Here is a 19,162-nt window from a genome sequence, read left to right on the forward strand (position 1 = left end):
CCCACTGCCTACACAACTCTTGAAACCATCTACTTTCCCCTCTGCTGTCACCACTCCAGTTCAGGCCAGCTTTCTCTCCTCCTGGCTTCCTGCAACAGCCAACCATCCTCCTTTTCAGAGCCGAACTGTCAGACTGGTAGGTCTACACCAGATCGGATCATATCACACTATAGCTTCAAATGATCAGGTGTCTCTCCATCATTTTGGGGTTAGATAATCTTTTTCCTATGACCTATAAGAACTGCATGATCTAACTAACTGTCTGTCCACCTCACCCAGACTTCCTCACCTCTCCTCACATCACGCTATTAGTGCCAGGCTCACTGGGTTGATTTACCTCTCAGACATATAATACTTTTTGTAAGTGGGCTTTCCCATGCTTGCTTCCATGGCTTGGAAATATCCCACCCAGTCCACCTCATCTCCACCTCTCCTCTGCTGAGTCCCTACTTATCACCCATCAAGCTTAAGCTTAAACATCATTTCCTTCAGAAAGCTTCTTCTGAGCGCCCCCCAAGGGCAAGGACCATGTCCATTGCATTCACCCTTGTAATGCCAGCACCCACCACACTGCCTGGCACAGGGGAGGTACTTAATATGGGTTTGCTGAATGAATGAACCAGTGGATTGAGTATTTAATCTGCTGGGGTGAGAGATGTGAGGCATGTGAGGTTAAGGGGTATGAAGAAAATAGAAAAATTTTCATCTATTTATTTATGGAGGGCCAGTTGAGGGTGGAATTTATAGAAGCATCCATCACCTGGTGTAGTTGGGAATTTGGGCTGAAGCTTTGTGGCATGGGTGCGCTCAAGGACAATGGGACAAAGAATGGCCAAGGAATGTCCGAAGGGATAGTCCTGGGTGTGTAAACTGGAAGGAAAGTACAAAGTCAGAACGGGGCAGATTGGGAGAAAGCAAAGATGTCAAGGGCAAGAGGCCATTATGAGGTTGAAGAGTAAGTGTAATGGGAGTGAGGGCATCTGAGAGCTGGAAGGACATAGGAAGCTACCAGCAGAGAATGGAATGAAGGAGTTTACAATTTTAGAGATTGACCAGTTCTACAAAGTGGTCCTGGGAGGGATGGAGAAGTTAACTGGAGCTAAGGAGCTCAGAAAACTGTGAGGCTGGGATATTAGAAGGACACTTAGCATCATGGCAGGATATAGGGTGAGGGAAAGACTGATCAGGTCTCCAGTTTTCAGGGAATAAGAGGTTAAGCCTGGGAGGTCTATGGATGAGAAGGAGTAATGGTGTGAGCATCATAAGTTAATGGGAACTTATTTAGCAATTGTGACACCTCACTCCTGGTGTATACATGTTACAGGAAAGTGTGTCTCCTGTGGGTTGTACAAGTGAGTGTGTGGTCAGGATGATTGCAACACAGCCTTCTGTTAGTGTCTGGTTTCTGGGGCACCTGCTATGTATAGGCATCTCTGAGAAGTATAATCCAGATGATGGTCTGGCTGTGACTGTTTCCAGTGGATGTGCATTGCTGTGTCAGTGTCTCCAGGGAGGTGCTGGCAGCAATAGTGTCTCCAGTGGTATGTGTTGGCCTTGACAATGAACGTGGGGGAATGTGTTGGCTGCACCAATTCTGCAGTGGGTGTTTGTTGTTCTGAGAGCATCATCTGTAGGTGTGTGTTGTTAGATCTGACACTGCTTTCTGGGGGTGTGTGATGGCTGTGAAGTCATTTCTTGTGGATATGTATTTCCTAGGACTGTGTCCCTTGTGGGTTGAGTATGGCTGTGACTGTGTCCCCTGTGAGTATTTGAGGAGTTGACATAAGTAACAATATTTTTCTGGCCTATGACCCCATGGCTGCGGGCCCAACCCACGCCACACTGAGTTCATTGTGCCTTTAGACCTCCGTCTGCCCCCGCGCCCCCCCCCCCCATGTGGGACCAGGCCTGCGGTGATCTCCCTCTGTCCCATGAACAAGATTCTGATGTAGGCATCCTGGACACAAACTCAGAGCACCAGTCTGGGTGACTCACCTCCACTTCAGGCTTTGCCTGTATCTCCTCTGTTTCTCTTTACTTCTCTCCCTTAGTTTCTTTGTCTCTGTCTCACTTCGTCTCTGTCACACACCCATCCTCCACATTCTGACACATGGCTCCCACAGACGCAGACAACACACACACACACACACACACACACACACACACACCCTCACTGGGACTTGCTCACCATGACACACACTCATTCTGACCCCCACACCCTCCAAGTGACACGCACTTACACACACAACCAGATACACACGGACACACAACCTCCCAGTGACACGCACTGACTCACACCCTGCCCATGCACTCACACTCGGAGTAGCACACACACACCCTGTGCGCTCCCCGCACCCATACCCCCCTAACACTTTCACGCCGCAGCACACCCGACTCCACTCGATGACACACGCAACACAAAGATCCCCAGGCCCTGCCCCCACGCTCACGTTCACGTTCGCCCTCGTCCCGCAGGCCCAGGCCCCCCCTCCCCCATTGTCTCCGACTCAGAACAAAGCCCCCGGCTCCACCGCCGCCGCCACCGCCCGGGAGAGGCCACCGGGCCGGGCGGGCGCGGCCGGACGGGCCGGGCGGGCGCGGGCACTGACCTCCGCGCGGCGCGGGCTCCCTCGCCCGGTCTTGGGGCGCCGTCCGGCCGCGGTCAGCCCCCCGGGCAGCGCCCGCCCGCGCGGGGCCTGGGGCCGCGCATCGTCCGCCGCCGCTGTCTCCGGGCCCGCGATCAGCTCTGGGCAGCCGGCCGTCGGTCCGTGCGCCCCTGGCCGTCGGTCTGTCTTTCCCCCGCCGCCGCGGGGGCGCCGCCTCCTCCACAGCCGCCCCGCGGAGGATGCGAGATTCGCCGCCGCGGCCCCGCGCCCCCTCCCCTCCCCTCCCCCGCCCTCCGCGCGGTAACCCGAGCCCCCGCCCCTCCGCCCGCGGAGCCCCCGCCCCCGCCCCCACCCGCACTCCGCGCCGAGGCCCCCCCACCGCCCGCCCGTCCTCCCTCCGCCCCTCGACTTCCCGGCCCCAGTCCCCGGCGCCGGATCTGGCCCCAGCGCCGCGCGGTCTTCACGTCCCCGTTCTCGGTCAATTCCCCCGGTCCCGTCCTCCCATCCCAATCTCGACATCCTCTCCCTTGTCCCCTTCTTCCATCTTTCCCAGTCCCTATTCCCCCATCGTCCCCTCTTCTCCCTCATCATCCCGTTCTCCCTCTTGCCCAGCCCTTCTCCCCCCCCCACCCTTTTCTCTCTGCCTCCTCTCCCTTTCTTCCCATCCCCTTCTTCTCACCCCTTCTCCTCACCATTTTTCTCCACCCCCTTCTTCCCACCCCGTGTCCTCAGTCCTCTCCCCCCAGCGTCTTGTATGTCAAATTCTCATCTCCTTTCTCAACCCTTCTCTTACACTCGGCTTTCTTCGCATCTCCCCATCCCCTTCTGTCCTTCCCTTCTCTTCCTTTTTTCCCCCAACCCTTTCTCACTTCCCTTTCTCCCTGTCTCCTCCTCATCCCCCTTTCCTCCCACTTTCTCCCCATTCCCTTCTGTCTTCCGTCTTTTCCCTATCCTCCTCTGTCCCCCATCCTCTTCTTCCATCTTAATCTTTCCGTACCCTCCTAGTCACTTCTGTTTATCTCATGCTCTATTCCTTTTCCCTTTTTTGTTGCTTAGCCCTCTTTGCTTCCCCTCTTCTCTCATCCCAAATTTGAGGTTCCAGATTGGAAGGAAGTATTGGAAGGAAGAGATTTGCAGCTGCTGGTCTAACTAAGCGTATAGTCCCCAGAAAAGGAAAATGAGATGGAAGCTGGACAGGGAGTGGGGAAGGGGCTTGAAGGTCAACTTGGGAGAGAAAATGGGAAGATGTGAAATCAGACAGAGCTGGGGAGTATCAAAGAGCTGGAAGAGTTTGGCCTTTCCCCTTCTGTCCTTCCTTATGACTGTGAGTAGGTTGTGAGTCCAAAGGTATTCTGGATTTGAGAGGTGTACAAATGGTACAAAGAAATAGGGAACTTCTGAGAAAAGAAAACAAAGTTTCAGCTAAAGCAGAAGGGGGTGTGATTTTGAAAGGGAGGAGTGAAGGAGAAGCTGGACCCTTGAAAACATCCAGGTTTCTGGCTTGGGCAGCTGGGTGGATGGTAGTGACTTTCGCTGTGCTAGACAAAAGGAGCAGGAGTAGCTTGCAGGGGGTTTATATAGAAAGACGATGACTTTTGCTTTGGGCGGCTGACTTTGAAACGCTTGTTGGGTAGCTAGGTTTGTAGCTTAGAAGAGTGGTGTGGGATGGGCATAAATATTTGGGAGTCATCTGCAAATACCGTATAAGCTTGAATATAGGGTGAGGCTTTGCTTTTTTGTTTTTCCAAAATCTTCCCTCAGGAAAGAAGAAGTAACCTTATATTTGAGTCCTTTCAAAGTCTCTCATATTACAGGGTTTGCTCTCATTTATTTTGAACAACAAACCACTGGATAGGACCGTATGGTATGGTGACTAAGCTTGTGGACTCTGGAGCCAGACTGCCTGGCTTGGGGTCCAGACTCTGCCATTCCAAGCTTTGTGGCTTTTGAAAAATTACTCAACTTTTCTCTGCCTCAGTTTTCTCATCTATAAAGTGGGGCTAAAGGATTAAATTATTTAACATATGTAAAGTGCCATGTACCTGGCACATAGTAGTTGCTCAAAAAGTGCTATTTTTACTCTTTGGGCAAGAGATTAACCTGAAATGTCCTCAACAATGCTATCTTGGATGCTTGCGTAGGTCACTTGCCATGGCATCCATTGTCAAAGAAATTTAACACGGCTTTGGTAACTATTCTTGGTAGTATGACCTCACAACTGCATATGTTGGATGTCTCTAAATAAGCTTTTTGAGATTGCTTTAAAAAGTAATACAGTAGTATTTGGGAGGGGCTTCTGGGGTACTGGAAGCATTCTATTTCTTGACCTAAGTGATGTTATATGGGTGCTTCACTTTATGACAATTTCTTGAGCTGAACACTTACATCCTTTTCTGTATGGATGTTATACTTCAATTAAAAAAATTAATTAAAATTATTTTAAAAAGACAGTAATACAGTAAGTGATTTTTAGAGGTCATTAACATACTCTTGCAGGATGCAGGTCAAAACCCAACTGCCTTAGTGTGGCAAATGGCCCTTGTGACTTGGGATAAAGTTTCCAGTGACTGAATCATATGTGGATTCAAATTGTGCTGTGTCCTATTCCAAACTCTTCACTTGGACTGGAGAGAAAGAAGGTCATCAATTCTGAGAAAATGGGTAAGATGGCTAAAAGTGACCCTACTAATAAAAAAGACACTGCTTTGGGGATGCATGTTTTGAGTATGCATAAAATGGTCTACTGAATTATGAGAATAGAAAAAAGCAAATTTGGGCACCTCGGTGGCTCAGTTAGTTTTTTTGCCTTTGGCTCAGGTCGTGATCCCAGGGTCCTGAGATTGAGCCCATCAGGCTCCTTGCTCCATGGGGAACCTGCTTCTCCCTCTGCCTCTGCCCCTGCCGCTTCCCCTGTTTGTGTTCTCTCTCTATTTCTCCCTCAAATAAATAAGTAAGCAAATTTTTAAAAGAAAATTTATAAATCAGTATTTTATATATGAATTTAAATATATGTTTAGTAAATTAACAAATAGAAATAGACTTTTTGACTGTTTCATACTTATCCCTAAAAATAGGGATGGTTGGTCAAAAAAAAAGGTTGGTCAAAAACCTTTTTGGATTTTCTCATTGGGAAAGTGAGGTGTCATTTGGCACCTAAGGTGCCAACCTTAGGTTTGGGTTACCTTATATGGTAAATGTGACAAATGGTAAGAGAAGTTAAGGGAGTGAATATGATTGCTCAGGGGCAGCATGTACATTGGGAAGAGAAGAGTGCTTAAGACAGATCCTGAGGAGCTCCAACACTTAAAGGTTGAAAAGAGGAGGAACAGCTTTCAAAGAAAAGTGAGGAGTGGCCAGAGAGGGAGAAGGAAGAAAGGGAGGAAGGGAGGCAAGTGGTGCAACTGAAGCCCAAGGAAAGACCAAGAACAAAGTCACAAAGCAGGGAGGGTCATAAGGGTTGAATGACACAGAGGAGGCCAGAGAAGTGAGGACTGAATAGTACCCACTGGGCTGGGCCAGTGGTAGGCTGCTGGTGATCTTGGGGACAATGGGGTAGGTGGAGTGGTAGGTGTGGAAACTAGTTGGCACTGAGTTAAAGAATGAGCGAGGAGTGAGGGACTGAAGACTTGGAATACAGCCTGCTCTTTAAAGAGGCTTGACTGCAGGCAAGGAGAGAGACCTATAGTAGGGGGAGGGTAGACAGGTATTTTAGGAGGTCAGAATTTTTCAAACGGGAGAACTTAGATGTATTCCTTGCTTCCTTTATCTACTGAAGACACATGCAAATGTCCACTATATGCCAGCTTTATACTTCAGATACATAGCTAAGATATGACTAAAGAGTAAGCTGTGAAGACAGATCTGCAAATTGGCACTGGGGAGCATAATGATAGAGGAAAGTATGGGATTATGGACAGAGAAGGGATTCCTCATCCAGCCCGGGGTTGGGATGTCAGCCAATGGTGTCACGAAGATGATACTGGAACTGGATCTTGTAGGATGAGTAGAAGCATAGCAAATGGAGAGGTCAGAGAAAAGACTTTAGGGCAGAATAAACAGCAGGACCATGTTCAAAATCACAACAGCATGCAAGAAAGTAGTTTCTGGTCATGGAGGTTGGTGTACAGGTGGTAGTGGTGGGGGTCCTGACTAGACTGAGTTACCTGGAGTGTAGGGTATATGGGCTGGTGTGAAAGGAGAAACCAGGAAAAGTAAATGGGGCCAAATCATGGAGGTTATTATATGTCATACAAAGTGTCCAGGCTCTGAGGAACCATGGAAAGTTTATTTAATACAGGAAATGAAATGATTAAGTTTTGTGACATCAACATCATTAGGGCTGTAATACTGAGGATCAAAGGAGACCAAATATGAGTTAGTTTCAGTTGCTCAGCTTATGCTTTATGGGAGTCTAATTAAGTGATAATAGGATTAGAAAAGAGGAGTAAGACATGAGAGAAATTACAGACTGACTGACTAGGAGTAGTGACATAGGAGGATTCTAAGATGTTTTCCATGTTCTTGGGTCATATAGTAGTGGTGTTATTCATGAAGTTGGGAGAACATAGGAAGGGCAAGTTTGTGAGGAGAGAAATAAGATAATAATGAATTTGGTTTTGGAAATGATGAGTTTAAGATATATGTGAAATGACCAAATGAAGATGTCTAGCAGGTGGTTGAATATAAAATTTGGAACTCAGAAGAGACTGTTGAGTTGAGGATAAATATTTCAGAGCCACCAGTGTAAAGGTGGTTACGTGAAACCATGAGAATGGATGTGGTCACCTATAGAGAATATGTAGTTCAAAGAGGGTCTGTTAAGGTGTGTGTTACAGAAGAAGATTTCACAGGAAAGATTGTGAAGAAGCAACTGACAAGGTAAGAATTAAATAAGAGGACAGTGTCCAATATATTATCATACAAGTCAAGGATAGAAGCAGCTATAAGAGTGAGAATTGTTGGGTGCCTGGGTTGCTCAGTTAGTTAAGTGTCAGCCTCTGGCTCAGGTCATGAGCCCAGGATAGAGTCCTGCATTGGGCTCCCTGCTTAGCGAGGAGTCTGCTTCTCCCTCTGTCCCTGCCCCCAGCTCATGTGTGCTCTGTCTCTCAAAAATAAATAAATAAAATATTTTTTTAAAAAAAGAAGAATTGTCAACAGGGTAAAAATACAATGCAATACAATACAAAAATACAATAAGATGAGGTATGACAGTTTTCCATTAGATTTTGGAATTAGGGTATAGCTGATGATCTCAGTGATCAAAAGAGAAGAGGTGAAGAACAAACCTGGAGGCACGACTTTTCTTCAATTCAAACTGTACTACAAAGCTTAGTAATCAAAACAGTAAAGTACTGACATGAAAACAGACATATAGATCATGGACAGAATAAGTAGGCCAGAAATAAATCCATATGTATGTTGTCAATTAATTTTCAACAAAGAATATACAATGAGGAAAGGATATTTGGGGGAACTGGATATCCACATGCAAGAGAATGAAAATGGGGCACTCACTAGCTTATACCATACACAAAAATCAACTCAAAATGGACTAAATTCTTGAGTGTAAGACCTGAAAACATTAAACTCCTAGAAGAACTTCAACACAGAGAGTAAGCTCCTTGACATTGGTCTTGGCAGTGATCTGGATTTGATGTCAAAAGCAAAGGCAACAAAAGCAAAAACAAACAGCGAAAGGAATCATCAACAAAATAAAAAGGCAGCCTATGGAATGGGAAAAAAATATTTGCAAACCACATATCTGTTAAGGAGTTAATATCCAAAACATACAAGAAACTCACACACTTTAAAAGCAAAAAACCCATAACCTCATTTAAAAATGGGCAAAGGACCTTAATACTTTTCCAAAAAAGACATACAAATGACCACCAGGTATGGGAAAAGATGCTCAACATCATTAATTATCAGAGAAATGCAAATCAAAATCACAATGAAATATCGCCTCACACCTGTTAGGATGTCCTTTATCAAAAACCAAAAGGAGGGGTGCCTGGGTGGCTCAGTGGGTTAAAGCCTTTGCCTTCGGCTCAGGTCATGATCCCAGGGTCCTGGGATCGAGCTCCAAATCGGGCTCTCTGCTCAGCGGGGAGCCTGCTTCTCCCTTTCTCTCTCTCTGCCTGCCTCTCTGCCTACTTGTGATCTCTGTCTGTCAAATAAATAAATAAAATCTTAAAAAAAAAAAAAAACAAGGGACAGCAAATGCTGGTGAGGTGTGGAGAAAAAATGAACGCTTGTGCACTGTTGATGGGAATATAAACTGGTATGGCCACTATGGAAAACATTGGGGGTTCCTCAAGAAATCAAAAATAGAACTGCCACATTATCCAGCATTCCACTTCTGGGTATATATCTGAAGGAAAGGAAATCATTATTTCAAGGAAATAACTGCACCCCATGTTCATTGCAGCAATATTGACAAAAGCAAAAACATGGAGACAATCTAAGTGTCCATCAGCAGATAAGCAGATAAAGAAAATGTAGTATAGATAGATAGATAATAGAACAATATTATTTAGCTTTAAAAATGAAGGGAATCCTGCTGCTCATGTCAACATAGCTGAAAATGGGGAGCATAGCTCTAAGTGAAATAACTCATATAGAGAAGGACACATACTGCACTGTATCGCTTACATGTGGAATCTTTAAAAAAAAAAATGAGCTCATAGAAACATGTAGGATGATGATTACCAGGAGGTGAGGGATAGGAGAGATGGGGAGAGATTGGTAAAAGATGCAGGCTTTCAGTTAGGAGACAAAGAAGTTCTGAGGATCTAATGTTCAACATGGTGACTATAGTTGATAATACTGTATTGTATAAATGAAATTTGTTAAGAGAAAGAAAGACAGAGCTGGGTAGCTCAGTCGGTTAAGTAGCTATCTTCTGCTCAGGTCATGATCCCAGGACGCTAGGATGGAGACCCACAGTAGGGTGTGTTCAGCAAGGAGTCTGCTTCTCCATCTGCCTCGTCCCTCCTACTCATACTCTGTCTCAAACAAACAAACAAACAAATAAATAAATATCTTAAAAAAAAAAAAAGAAAGAAAGAAGAGGGGAAAGAAACCAGGCCACAGAGAAAGGAGGAGGGAGTAGAGGTAAACTGTAGTGAAAATAGAATGACATGTGAAAGAAAACCAGTTGATCACACTGAGGAAAAAAGGGCAGAGTTTTTGGCCGATGGTGCAAAACCTGGGAGATGACTGGCAAGTGGAATGGGAACACAAATACCATCAAGACTTTTTCTGTGTCTCTAGTTTCTGTTTTTCATTTTACTTTATTTTGCTTCATTTTTGCCTATGGATTTATTTTTTTTTTAATTTTGGAGTAATTTTAGATTTATAGAAAAGTTACAAATATAGTTTTTTTTTAAGATTTTTTTTTTAATTTATTTGACAGACAGATCATAAGTAGGCAGAGAGGCAGGCAGAGAGAGACAGGAGGAGGAGGCAGGCTCCCTGCCGAGCAGAGAGCCCGATGCGGGACTCGATCCCAGGACCCGATTCCAGGACCCTGAGATCATGACCTGAGCCGAAGGCAGAGGCTTTAACCACTGAGCCACCCAGGCACCCCTACAAATATAGTTTTGAGAATTCCCATATCCCTTTCATCCTCTAATGATGATAACCTTCATTCCTCTAATAACATCCTATATAATTATGATACATTTGTCAAAAATAAGAGGTTAACATTGGTACATCACTATTCACTGAACTCCAGACTTTATTCTGATTTCACCAGTTTTTTTCACTAATGTTGTTTTTCTATCCCAAGAATCAATTCAGGATACCACATTACATTTTGTCTTCATGTTTAGTCTCCTTTGGTCGGTGATAGTTTCTCTCTTTATTTTGCTTTGTTTTGTTTTGCTTTTTTGGTTTGTTGTTTTTTGTTTTGGTTTTTTTTTTTCATGACTTTGACGGTTTTGAAGAGTACTGGCCAGGCATTTTGAAGAACATCCCTCAGTTTGGGTTTCTCTGATGCTTTCCTTATGATTAAACTGGGAAAGAGTACCGTGGAGGTGAAGTGACCTGCTCATTCCATTATATCAGGGGATACATGATAGCAATATGAATTATCACAGGTGATATTAACTTTGATCACTTGGCTAAGGTTGTGTCTGCCAAGTCTTTCTACTTTTTTTTTTTTTTAAAGATTTTTTATTTATTTATTTGACAGAGAGAGAGATCACAAGTAGACGGAGAGGCAGGCAGAGAGAGAGAGAGAGAGGGAAGCAGGCTTCTTGCTGAGCAGAGAGCCTGATGCGGGACTCGATCCCAGGACCCTGAGATCATGACCTGAGCTGAAGGCAGCGGCTTAACCCACTGAGCCACCCAGGCGCCCCAAGTCTTTCTACTTTTAAAGCTTCTTTTTTCCCCCTTCTTTCCATATTCTGTTCTTTGAAAGTGAGTTTCTTTTTCTCTTTCTTTTTTTTAAGATTTATTTATTTATTTTAGGGAGAGAGCGAGTGCAAGGGGGGAGGGGTAGGGAGGGAGAATCTTAAGCAAAGGGGCTCGATGTGGGGACCGGACATGGGGCTCAGTCCCAGCCCTCTGATATCATGGTTTCAGCTGAAACCAAGAATTGGACGCTTAACCCCACTGTGCCACTCAGGTATCCCTGAAAGTGAGTTTTTAAGTCCCATAGTCTGAGGGGGAGGAATTAAGCTCCACCCCCTGGGGGGGGGAACATATGATATATACTGTAATATAGTATATTATTTGGAATTATTCTGTTTGGAAGATTAATTTCTTCTCCTTTCTGATGCTTTAAACTAATTTTAAATTAAAATTATATATATGATTAGTCCAAAAAATAGGTAGGCCTTATTAAACACCAAAAATTTCAGAAATCCTGAAGACTCCAGATGGCCTGGAGTGACTCACATGCCCATCTAGATCAATCTTGGGAGCAGAGGCAAGAACATTTCAGAGGATTGCAGCTCCTATTTAGGATGATTGTTAAAAATGCTTTGGCATAAACTTGTTCATTTGCCCAGGGCATGCTTTGGTTCTTTCCTTTGTTGACTGACCTCCCATTTAGCCTTCAGATTTTAGCTGAAGCATCACTTAGGCACAGACCTCTTTCCTGACTTCTCTGACTAGGTCAGTCCATATGATGGGTTCCCATGGTGACTAGTACTCCTTCTTGGTGGTGGTTATCATAGTTGCAAGTTTCTGGTGTGTGAATACTTGATTAAATGTGTAAAGACTCCCCTAAACAATCAGTCTGGTGTGTTCACCATTGTAGCACATACACGCCATACCTGCACACAGGTGATGTTCAATATGTGTTAAGTATATGCCTGACATGAAGGGTGCTGCTATTCCACAATTAAGAAAGGATATTATGGATGTAGCAGAATCAGGGACAACTACTCAATGAGTGCAGTAAGGAGAGAGAGGCAGGTAGTAGGAGGCTGGGAGGAAGAGTGGGGAAGGGAAGGACTAAGGGACAGTTGCTTGGAAGAAACCATGGACCATCTTTGACACTGTAGGTGAGGAGCTAATGGAGAGGCAATGGCTGGTGTAGCAAGTCCCAGAGGAGAGAGGAGGGACTGGAGAAATAACCACGAATATAAGCAGCAGTTGGCCTTTAGTGGAAGAGATGGGAAGGGAAGATGGGGGAGGATGCAGAATGTGCATGTGTGTGAGGGAATGATGGCAGTGGGGAGGAGGGTGGACAGGGCGGGAATTTGAGGCCATCAGATGATCTCATTCTCTCTGGAGGGAAGTTAGGGCATGAGAGAGGCAAGATGTTAGAGATCTTCAGAAGAGTATTAAAGGAGTGGAGGCACTGTTAAGGGGACTTATAGGCCTAAAGGACAAAGGAGTTGAGAATGCTGGTGAGAGGGTAGAGGATATGGGCACAGCCACACTGAAGTTCTGGCTGAAAAAGAGGGGAGGTAATTTTGTGACAGCACTGAGGAAGGTAGAGTCTTGTATGACAAGATGGTATGATTCTCAAATGTTGGTGTGTGTATGGAGAAGTGGCTGTCTGCATTTGGACCTTTGACCTAAGACTGGAGACTCCTTCCCCCTTCTCCCCAGACATGTGGAAGGATTTGCAGAAGTTAAGAAGTACTGAAGTAAAGCCAGCCTCTTGCACAGGAAGTGGAGGCTCAGAGATATATAAAGGGGCTGAGAATTTAGGTGGTTATCATCATGAAACGGAGGTTTCAGAACTGAAAACTTGGGAGGTAGGTCCACCATGAGAAGGATTAAATGGCAGGGAAGCAGTGGAAGGAAAACCTAAGAAGGCTAAAGAAAGGAGAGATCAGTGTAGGGATGGCCAAATGAGAAAGGGAAGATGACCCAGGAGGCCTACCTTGTGAATGATGATTCTGAATGACAGAATGGGAGGTTGACAATTCTTGCTGGCTCGGTTATTCATTTGTTTCTTCTTCGTGCCAGTAGAGGCACTGGGTGGCATCAGTGTTGGTTTCAGACTGCTCCAAACCTTAGCCCCCTGTTCCAATGCTCTGAAGCTGCAATCATCAGAGCTCTTCAGTACAGCCCAGCCCTGGAGAAACTGAGCAGGATTATTGAAGACTGGCCAGAGTCCAGGATGGTCTGAGTTGGGATCTTCCAAGACCAAGTATATTTTCCAGGCTCGGAAGGATTTCAATTCCCCATAGAGACTCTAGGAAAGAAAAAAGGAAACTCCTGATTGCCTCCACAGAACAAGAGCCAGAGGAAGCAGAAGGGAATGGTATCTACAACACAGGTGGAGGATTCCACGTATAGAGGAGGAAGTCCTCTGGAATGGAAAGTAAAGAAAGCCAGTTCTCTGAATCTCAATTCGCAGTGCTCAATTTGCTGAAATTTGCTACTGTTGTCAATTAAACAAAATTCTGTTTCTTTTAAAGTTATTTGTATAGTTTACAACAACTTGCATGGTTCGGCAGATTTTACTACTTTTGAAGATTTCTACAGTGTCAGTTGACTCATTTGAAGTTCCGTTTAACTTGTTCTTAGTTTTAATTTATTTGCAGCTATTTCACTGAAGTCATTTTGGCGTGGCTGGCCAAAGTTCAGTGTATTCTAAGTTTTTCCTTACTTCGAATCTGTGACTTTTGGGAATGAGAACTTCTTGTGTATTTTGCTGTGCAAGTGTTAGGCAATGACTCAAATGTAAAAAATTTTATAAACAATCATGGCGGAGGGGTTTTATCTTCTAAAATATGTTCAATAATTTGCCTTTTTAAAACTTTTTTTGTTCATTGCAATTTTATTAATATATAAATATGGGCTGAAATATGACTATACTGTATTTTCATATGGGTTGGTAGATGGTATTAATAGTTACTTTAATAAGTGATAAAAATTAATTATATAAATTCTGTTATAATCTCATTAGTTCAAGATAATTATTCTAAGATATCATGATGACCATTGATAAATGGGCATCATCCAATAGTGATATCTAAGAAACATTTGTAGGATTTCTGCCAGTTCCATTCATATCACAATAGGAAGAATGTACTTTAGAAGGATCTCTGCTTATCCTCATCCTTGAGTATATAGTTGTTATTACCTCTAAATAGTTTTTACTCTGATTTTATCTTTACGTTCCAGTAGTTTTATTGCAGTATGATTTATATGCCATAAAGCTCATCTTTTTAAAGTATATAATCCACAGTAGTTTTTAGTATATTCACAGAGTTGTTTAGTTTATTAACAGTGAATTTAGTAATTCACTGAGTATATTCTAATATATTCCAGAGTATTTTCATTGCCCCAAATGAAACCTCATACCCACTAGGAGTTACTCCCCAGTCTTTCCTCCCCTCAACCCCAAGCAAACAATAATTTATTTTCTATATTTGTGGATTTGCCTATTCTGGATATTTCATATAAATGGAACTATACAATATGTAGTCTTTTGTGTGTGGCTTCTTTCACTTAGCATGTTTTCAAGGTTCATCTTTGTTTTAGCATGTATCAGTACTTCGTTCCTTTTTATGATTGAATAATATTCCATTGTATGGGTATATCATATTTGTTTATTCACTCATCAGTTGATAAACATTTGGATTTTTTCCACTTTTTGGTTATTAAGAATAATGGTATGATAATTTTTATATACAAGTTTAGTGTGTACATAGCTTTTCAGTTCCCTTGGTTATATATCTAGGAGTGAATGGCACATATTGTAAACTAAATGGTTAATGTTTTGAGGAAATACTTGAGGAAATGTTGCCAAACTTTTCTACAGCAGCTGCACCACTCTACATTTCCACTAAGAGCATGTGAGGGTTCTAATTTCTCTACATCCTCTCTAACACTTATTATTGTTCATCTTTTTAATTATAATCATCCTAGTGGGTGTGAAGTGGTATTTCATTGTGGTTTTGATTTGCATTTCTCTAATGACAAATTATTTTCAGCATCTTTCTTTAGGCTTATTGGCTATTTGTATATCTTCTGTGGATTCTTTCAAATTTTCCTCTGTCTTTGATTTTCTGTGGTTTATTTTTCTGTAGTTTGAATATTCTGTAGTTTTTTACAACTAATTTTTTTATAGCATTTTTTTTTTCAGTATTTATTCTGCTTGGTGTTCTCTGAGTTTTCTGGATCTGTTCTTTGGTGTCTGCCCTTAATTTCGGAAAGTTCTCATCCAGTATTCCTTCAAATATTTCCTCTGTTCCTTTTTCTCTTTCTTGTTCTCTGACATTCCCATTATACATACTTTCTTATTGTTCTAGTTCTTGTTATTTTTGTTATTGTCCCATGGTTCTTGAATATTCTGTTCTTTTTACCCCCACTTTTTTTTCTCTTTACTTTTCAGTTTGGGAAGTTTGTATTAAACATATCTTCAAGCTCATTGATTCTTCCCTTGGCTGTGTCCAGTCTACTAATAAGCCCATCAAAGGCATTTTTCATTTCCATTATGATGTTTTAAATTTCTAGCATTTTCTTTCAATTCTCTCTCAGAATTTCCTTCTCTTTGCTTACATCATTCATTTCTTCTTTCATGGTGCCCTCTTTTTCCATTAGCTTCCTTAGACATAACCGTAGTTATTGAAAATTTCCAGTTCCATAATTCCAAAATCTGTACCATATCGATGCTTGCTTTGTCTTTTCAAACTTTGTTGCCTTTTATGATGCCTTGTAATTTTTTGTTGAAACTGGATATGATGTAGAAGGAACTGAGGTAGATAGGTCTTTTGTGTGAGATTTTATGTTTATTTGCCTATGAGTTAGACAGTGTTTACTGTGTGCTGTAGCTATGGTATTGAAGGCTAAAATTTCCTCTAGTTCTCTTGTTTTTGTCCTTCCTGTTGTCTTTGGGTTTCCTTAGAGACTCCTTCTTAAATAGGGCCTGAGGTTTGCAGTTCTTTTAGCTCTGATTCCCATTATTATAGAGTAGCTCTATTGATGTGATGATAAGGTGTGGGGGAAGAAGAGCTTTTTTTATAGTCCTTTTAATGAGCTTGTGTCTGTGACTTTCACAAGTGCCTCTGAGCTTTTCTTCCCCACTTCCCACCTTAGCCTTAGGACAGACAGGAAGGCTAGGCATAGCTGAAGTTGGATATTTCCCTTCCTCTATGTCAGTTAGGCTTTGGTAAACCCAAGTTGGTTAGGCTCTAAGAAAATAGTTTCCCTGGAGGGCAAGACTTGCTAAGGAGAATGGAGAGATAGCTCTGTGCATTATTCAGACTGGTTATGTTTTGTGTCCTCCTGCTTGGAAGCATGAAAAAATTTTCTCTGATCTTCACAATGAGAACCTGGTAGGGCTCCTAATTCTTGTCAAATGAGAAAGTGGATATATGCCTTCTTTGGAGAAATATCTGTTCAAATATCTTCTCCACTTTAAAGTTGGGTTGTCTTTTTATTTTTGGGTTGGTGAGAATTCTTGATATATTCTGAGTACAAGATCCTTATCAGATATATGATTTTCTCCCATTCTGTGGATTGTCTTTTCAATCTTCTTTTTTTTTTTTTTAAGGATTTAAAAAAACACTTTATTTATTTATTTAGTCAGAGAGAGACAGAGTGCAAGTACAAGCAGGCAAAGTGGCAGGCACAGGCAGAGAGAGAAGCAGGCTCCCCACTGAGCAAGGATCCCAATGCAGGACTGAATCCCAGGACTCTGGGATCATGACCTGAGCTGAAGGCAGTGGCTTAACTGACTGAGCCGCCCAGGCATCCCTGTCTTTTCAATTTTCTTAATGGTGTGCTTTGGATCATGACAATTTTACATTTTGGTGAAGTCTAATTTTCCTTTTGATGTGTATGCTTTTGGCATCTATCTAAGAAACCATTGTCTAATCCAAGGACAAGTTTACTTCTGTTTTCTTCTAACAGTTTTATAGTTTTAGCTCTTATATTTAGGTCTACAATCCATTTGAGTTAGTTTTCATATGTGGTGTGATGTAGGGGTCCAACTTTATTCTTTTATATATAAATAGTCCTAGCATTATTTGTGGAAAAGACTTATCTTCCCTCATTTAATTTTCTTTCCATCCTTGTCAAAAAATTAATTCATCCTAAATGTAGGTTTACTTCTGGCCTCAGTTCTATGCCATTGAACTATATTCTTATGCTGGTACCACGCATACTTGATTACATTGTAGAATTTTTAAAATCAGGAGGTAAAGTCCTCCAGCTTTCCTTTTCTTTTTCAAGATGATTTTGGCTATTCTGAGTTCCTTAAATCAGTTTGAGGAGTATTTGCATCTTAGCAATGTTAAGTCTTCAAATTCATGAATATGTGATATCTTTACATTTATTTAGGCATTTTCATTTATTTTATTTTATTTATTTATTTAGGCATTTTTTAGATTTCTCTCAATGTTTTGTAGTTTTCAGTATATAAATCTTATACTTCTTTTGTTAAGTCTATTTCTAAGCATTTTTTATTTTCAATGCTATTGTAAACAGAATTTTTTACAGAATATTTTATTTATTTATTTGACAGATCACAAGTAGGCAGAGAGTCAGGCAGACAGAAAGGGGGAAGCAAGCTCCCCACTGAGCAGAGAGCCTGATGTGGGGCTTGATCCCAGGACCTTGAGATCATGACCTGAGCCAAAGGTAGAGGCTTAACCCACTGAGCCACCCAGGAGCCCTCAGAATTGTTTTCTTAATTTATTTAGATTGTTCCTTGATAGTGCCTAGAAATATAAATGATTTTTGTGTGCAATTAATTTTTGTATACCAATCTTGCATTTTGTGAACTTGCTCTACTCATTTATTAGTTTTAATTTTTTTTGGTGGATTCTTTGGTAATTTCTATATATAAGTTCATATTACTGCAAATAGAAGTAGTTTTACTTCTTCCTTTCCAATATAGATGTCTTCTATTTCTTTTTCTTATCTAATTACTCTGGTGGACCCTCCAAAGCAATGTTGAATAGAGTAAGAATAGACATTCTTGTCCTGTTCCTGTTTTTAGAGACAAATATCCAGTCTTCTCCTTTAATTTTTTAAAGATTTATTTATTTGAGAAAGAGAGAGAGAGGGAGAGAGAATGGGAGGGGCAGAGGGAGAGGAAGAGAGAAATCCAAGCACACTGAGCATGGAGCCCAACACAGGGCTTGACCCCGTGAACCCAAGATCATGACCCAAGCTGAAACCAAGAGTCAGAGCCTAACCCACGGTGCCACCCAGGTGCCCCGTATCCAGTCTTCTAATATTAAGTATGATGTAAGCTGTGAGTTTTTCATACATGTTCTTTCTTATGTTGAGAAAATACCCTTTATTCCTAGTTTATTGAATATTTTTATAATGAAAATATGTTAGATTTTGTCTAATGCTTTTTGTGTGTCTACAGAGATAACCATGTGGTTTTGTTTTTTATTCTATTGCTATGTTGTATTACATTACTCACTTTTAGAATGGCAAACTAACCTTATATTCTGGGAAAAACACCACTTGGTAATAGCGTAAGGTTCTTTTTCTATGTTACTGGATACAGTTTGCTAGTATTTTGTTGAGGAATTTTGCATCTAAATTCTTAAGGGATATTGATGTATGTGTGTGTGTGTGTGTCCGCACACGCATGTGTTTTGTTTTTGTTTTGTTTTGTTTTGGTGAGGTCTTTCTCTGGTTTTAGTGTCAGGGATAATACTGGCCTAGATAATACTAATTTAGAAAGTGCTGTTTTTGACTGTCGTAATTGGTTTGGTTTATCAGCTTGATCAAGTGAGTATTATGTACTTGTTTTAGGTATGTGATAAATTTATTGATAAATTTGAAAAATTTGATGAATTGACTTTTGGGTAGCTTGGTCGTTGGATGAATTGTTTTCAGTAAATAAATTTTCAACTAATTGCCTAGTGCCTAGATGCAGATAAGGGTGAGGAGGGTAGGAAATTGAAAAGACCATGTCTGCAGCCTCCATTTTTTTTCCCCGATAAGTGTGAGGTGAAGTTAAGTGCTGCTAGTAAGAGATGAAGATTATATAAAGAGTTTTAGAAAAGCAGAGAATGTTTGCAGGAGTCGAAGAGATGACAGGATTGAGTAATCCAGGTTTGTTGAGTTGTGTTTGGGGTCCAGCTCTGTTGGCTCCAGTTCCAACAGTTGTATGGTATTTT

The 19,162-nt window shown here is 42.0% G+C and overlaps 1 protein-coding gene across 1 annotated transcript in view; it reads right to left on the bottom strand.

Moving 5' to 3' along the window:
- Positions 1 to 13,259, bottom strand: part of DCHS1 (dachsous cadherin-related 1) — a 46,585-nt gene extending 33,326 nt beyond the window's left edge. The window contains 1 exon segment of the mRNA XM_047690479.1: positions 12,949 to 13,259. Coding sequence (XP_047546435.1) covers positions 12,949 to 13,053 — 105 coding nt within the window. The 5' untranslated portion in view covers positions 13,054 to 13,259.
- Positions 13,260 to 19,162: the final 5,903 nt, after the last annotated feature.

The sequence above is a fragment of the Lutra lutra genome, chromosome 10 (genome assembly GCF_902655055.1).
Source record: "Lutra lutra chromosome 10, mLutLut1.2, whole genome shotgun sequence".
NCBI classification, from domain to species: Eukaryota; Metazoa; Chordata; class Mammalia; order Carnivora; family Mustelidae; genus Lutra; species Lutra lutra.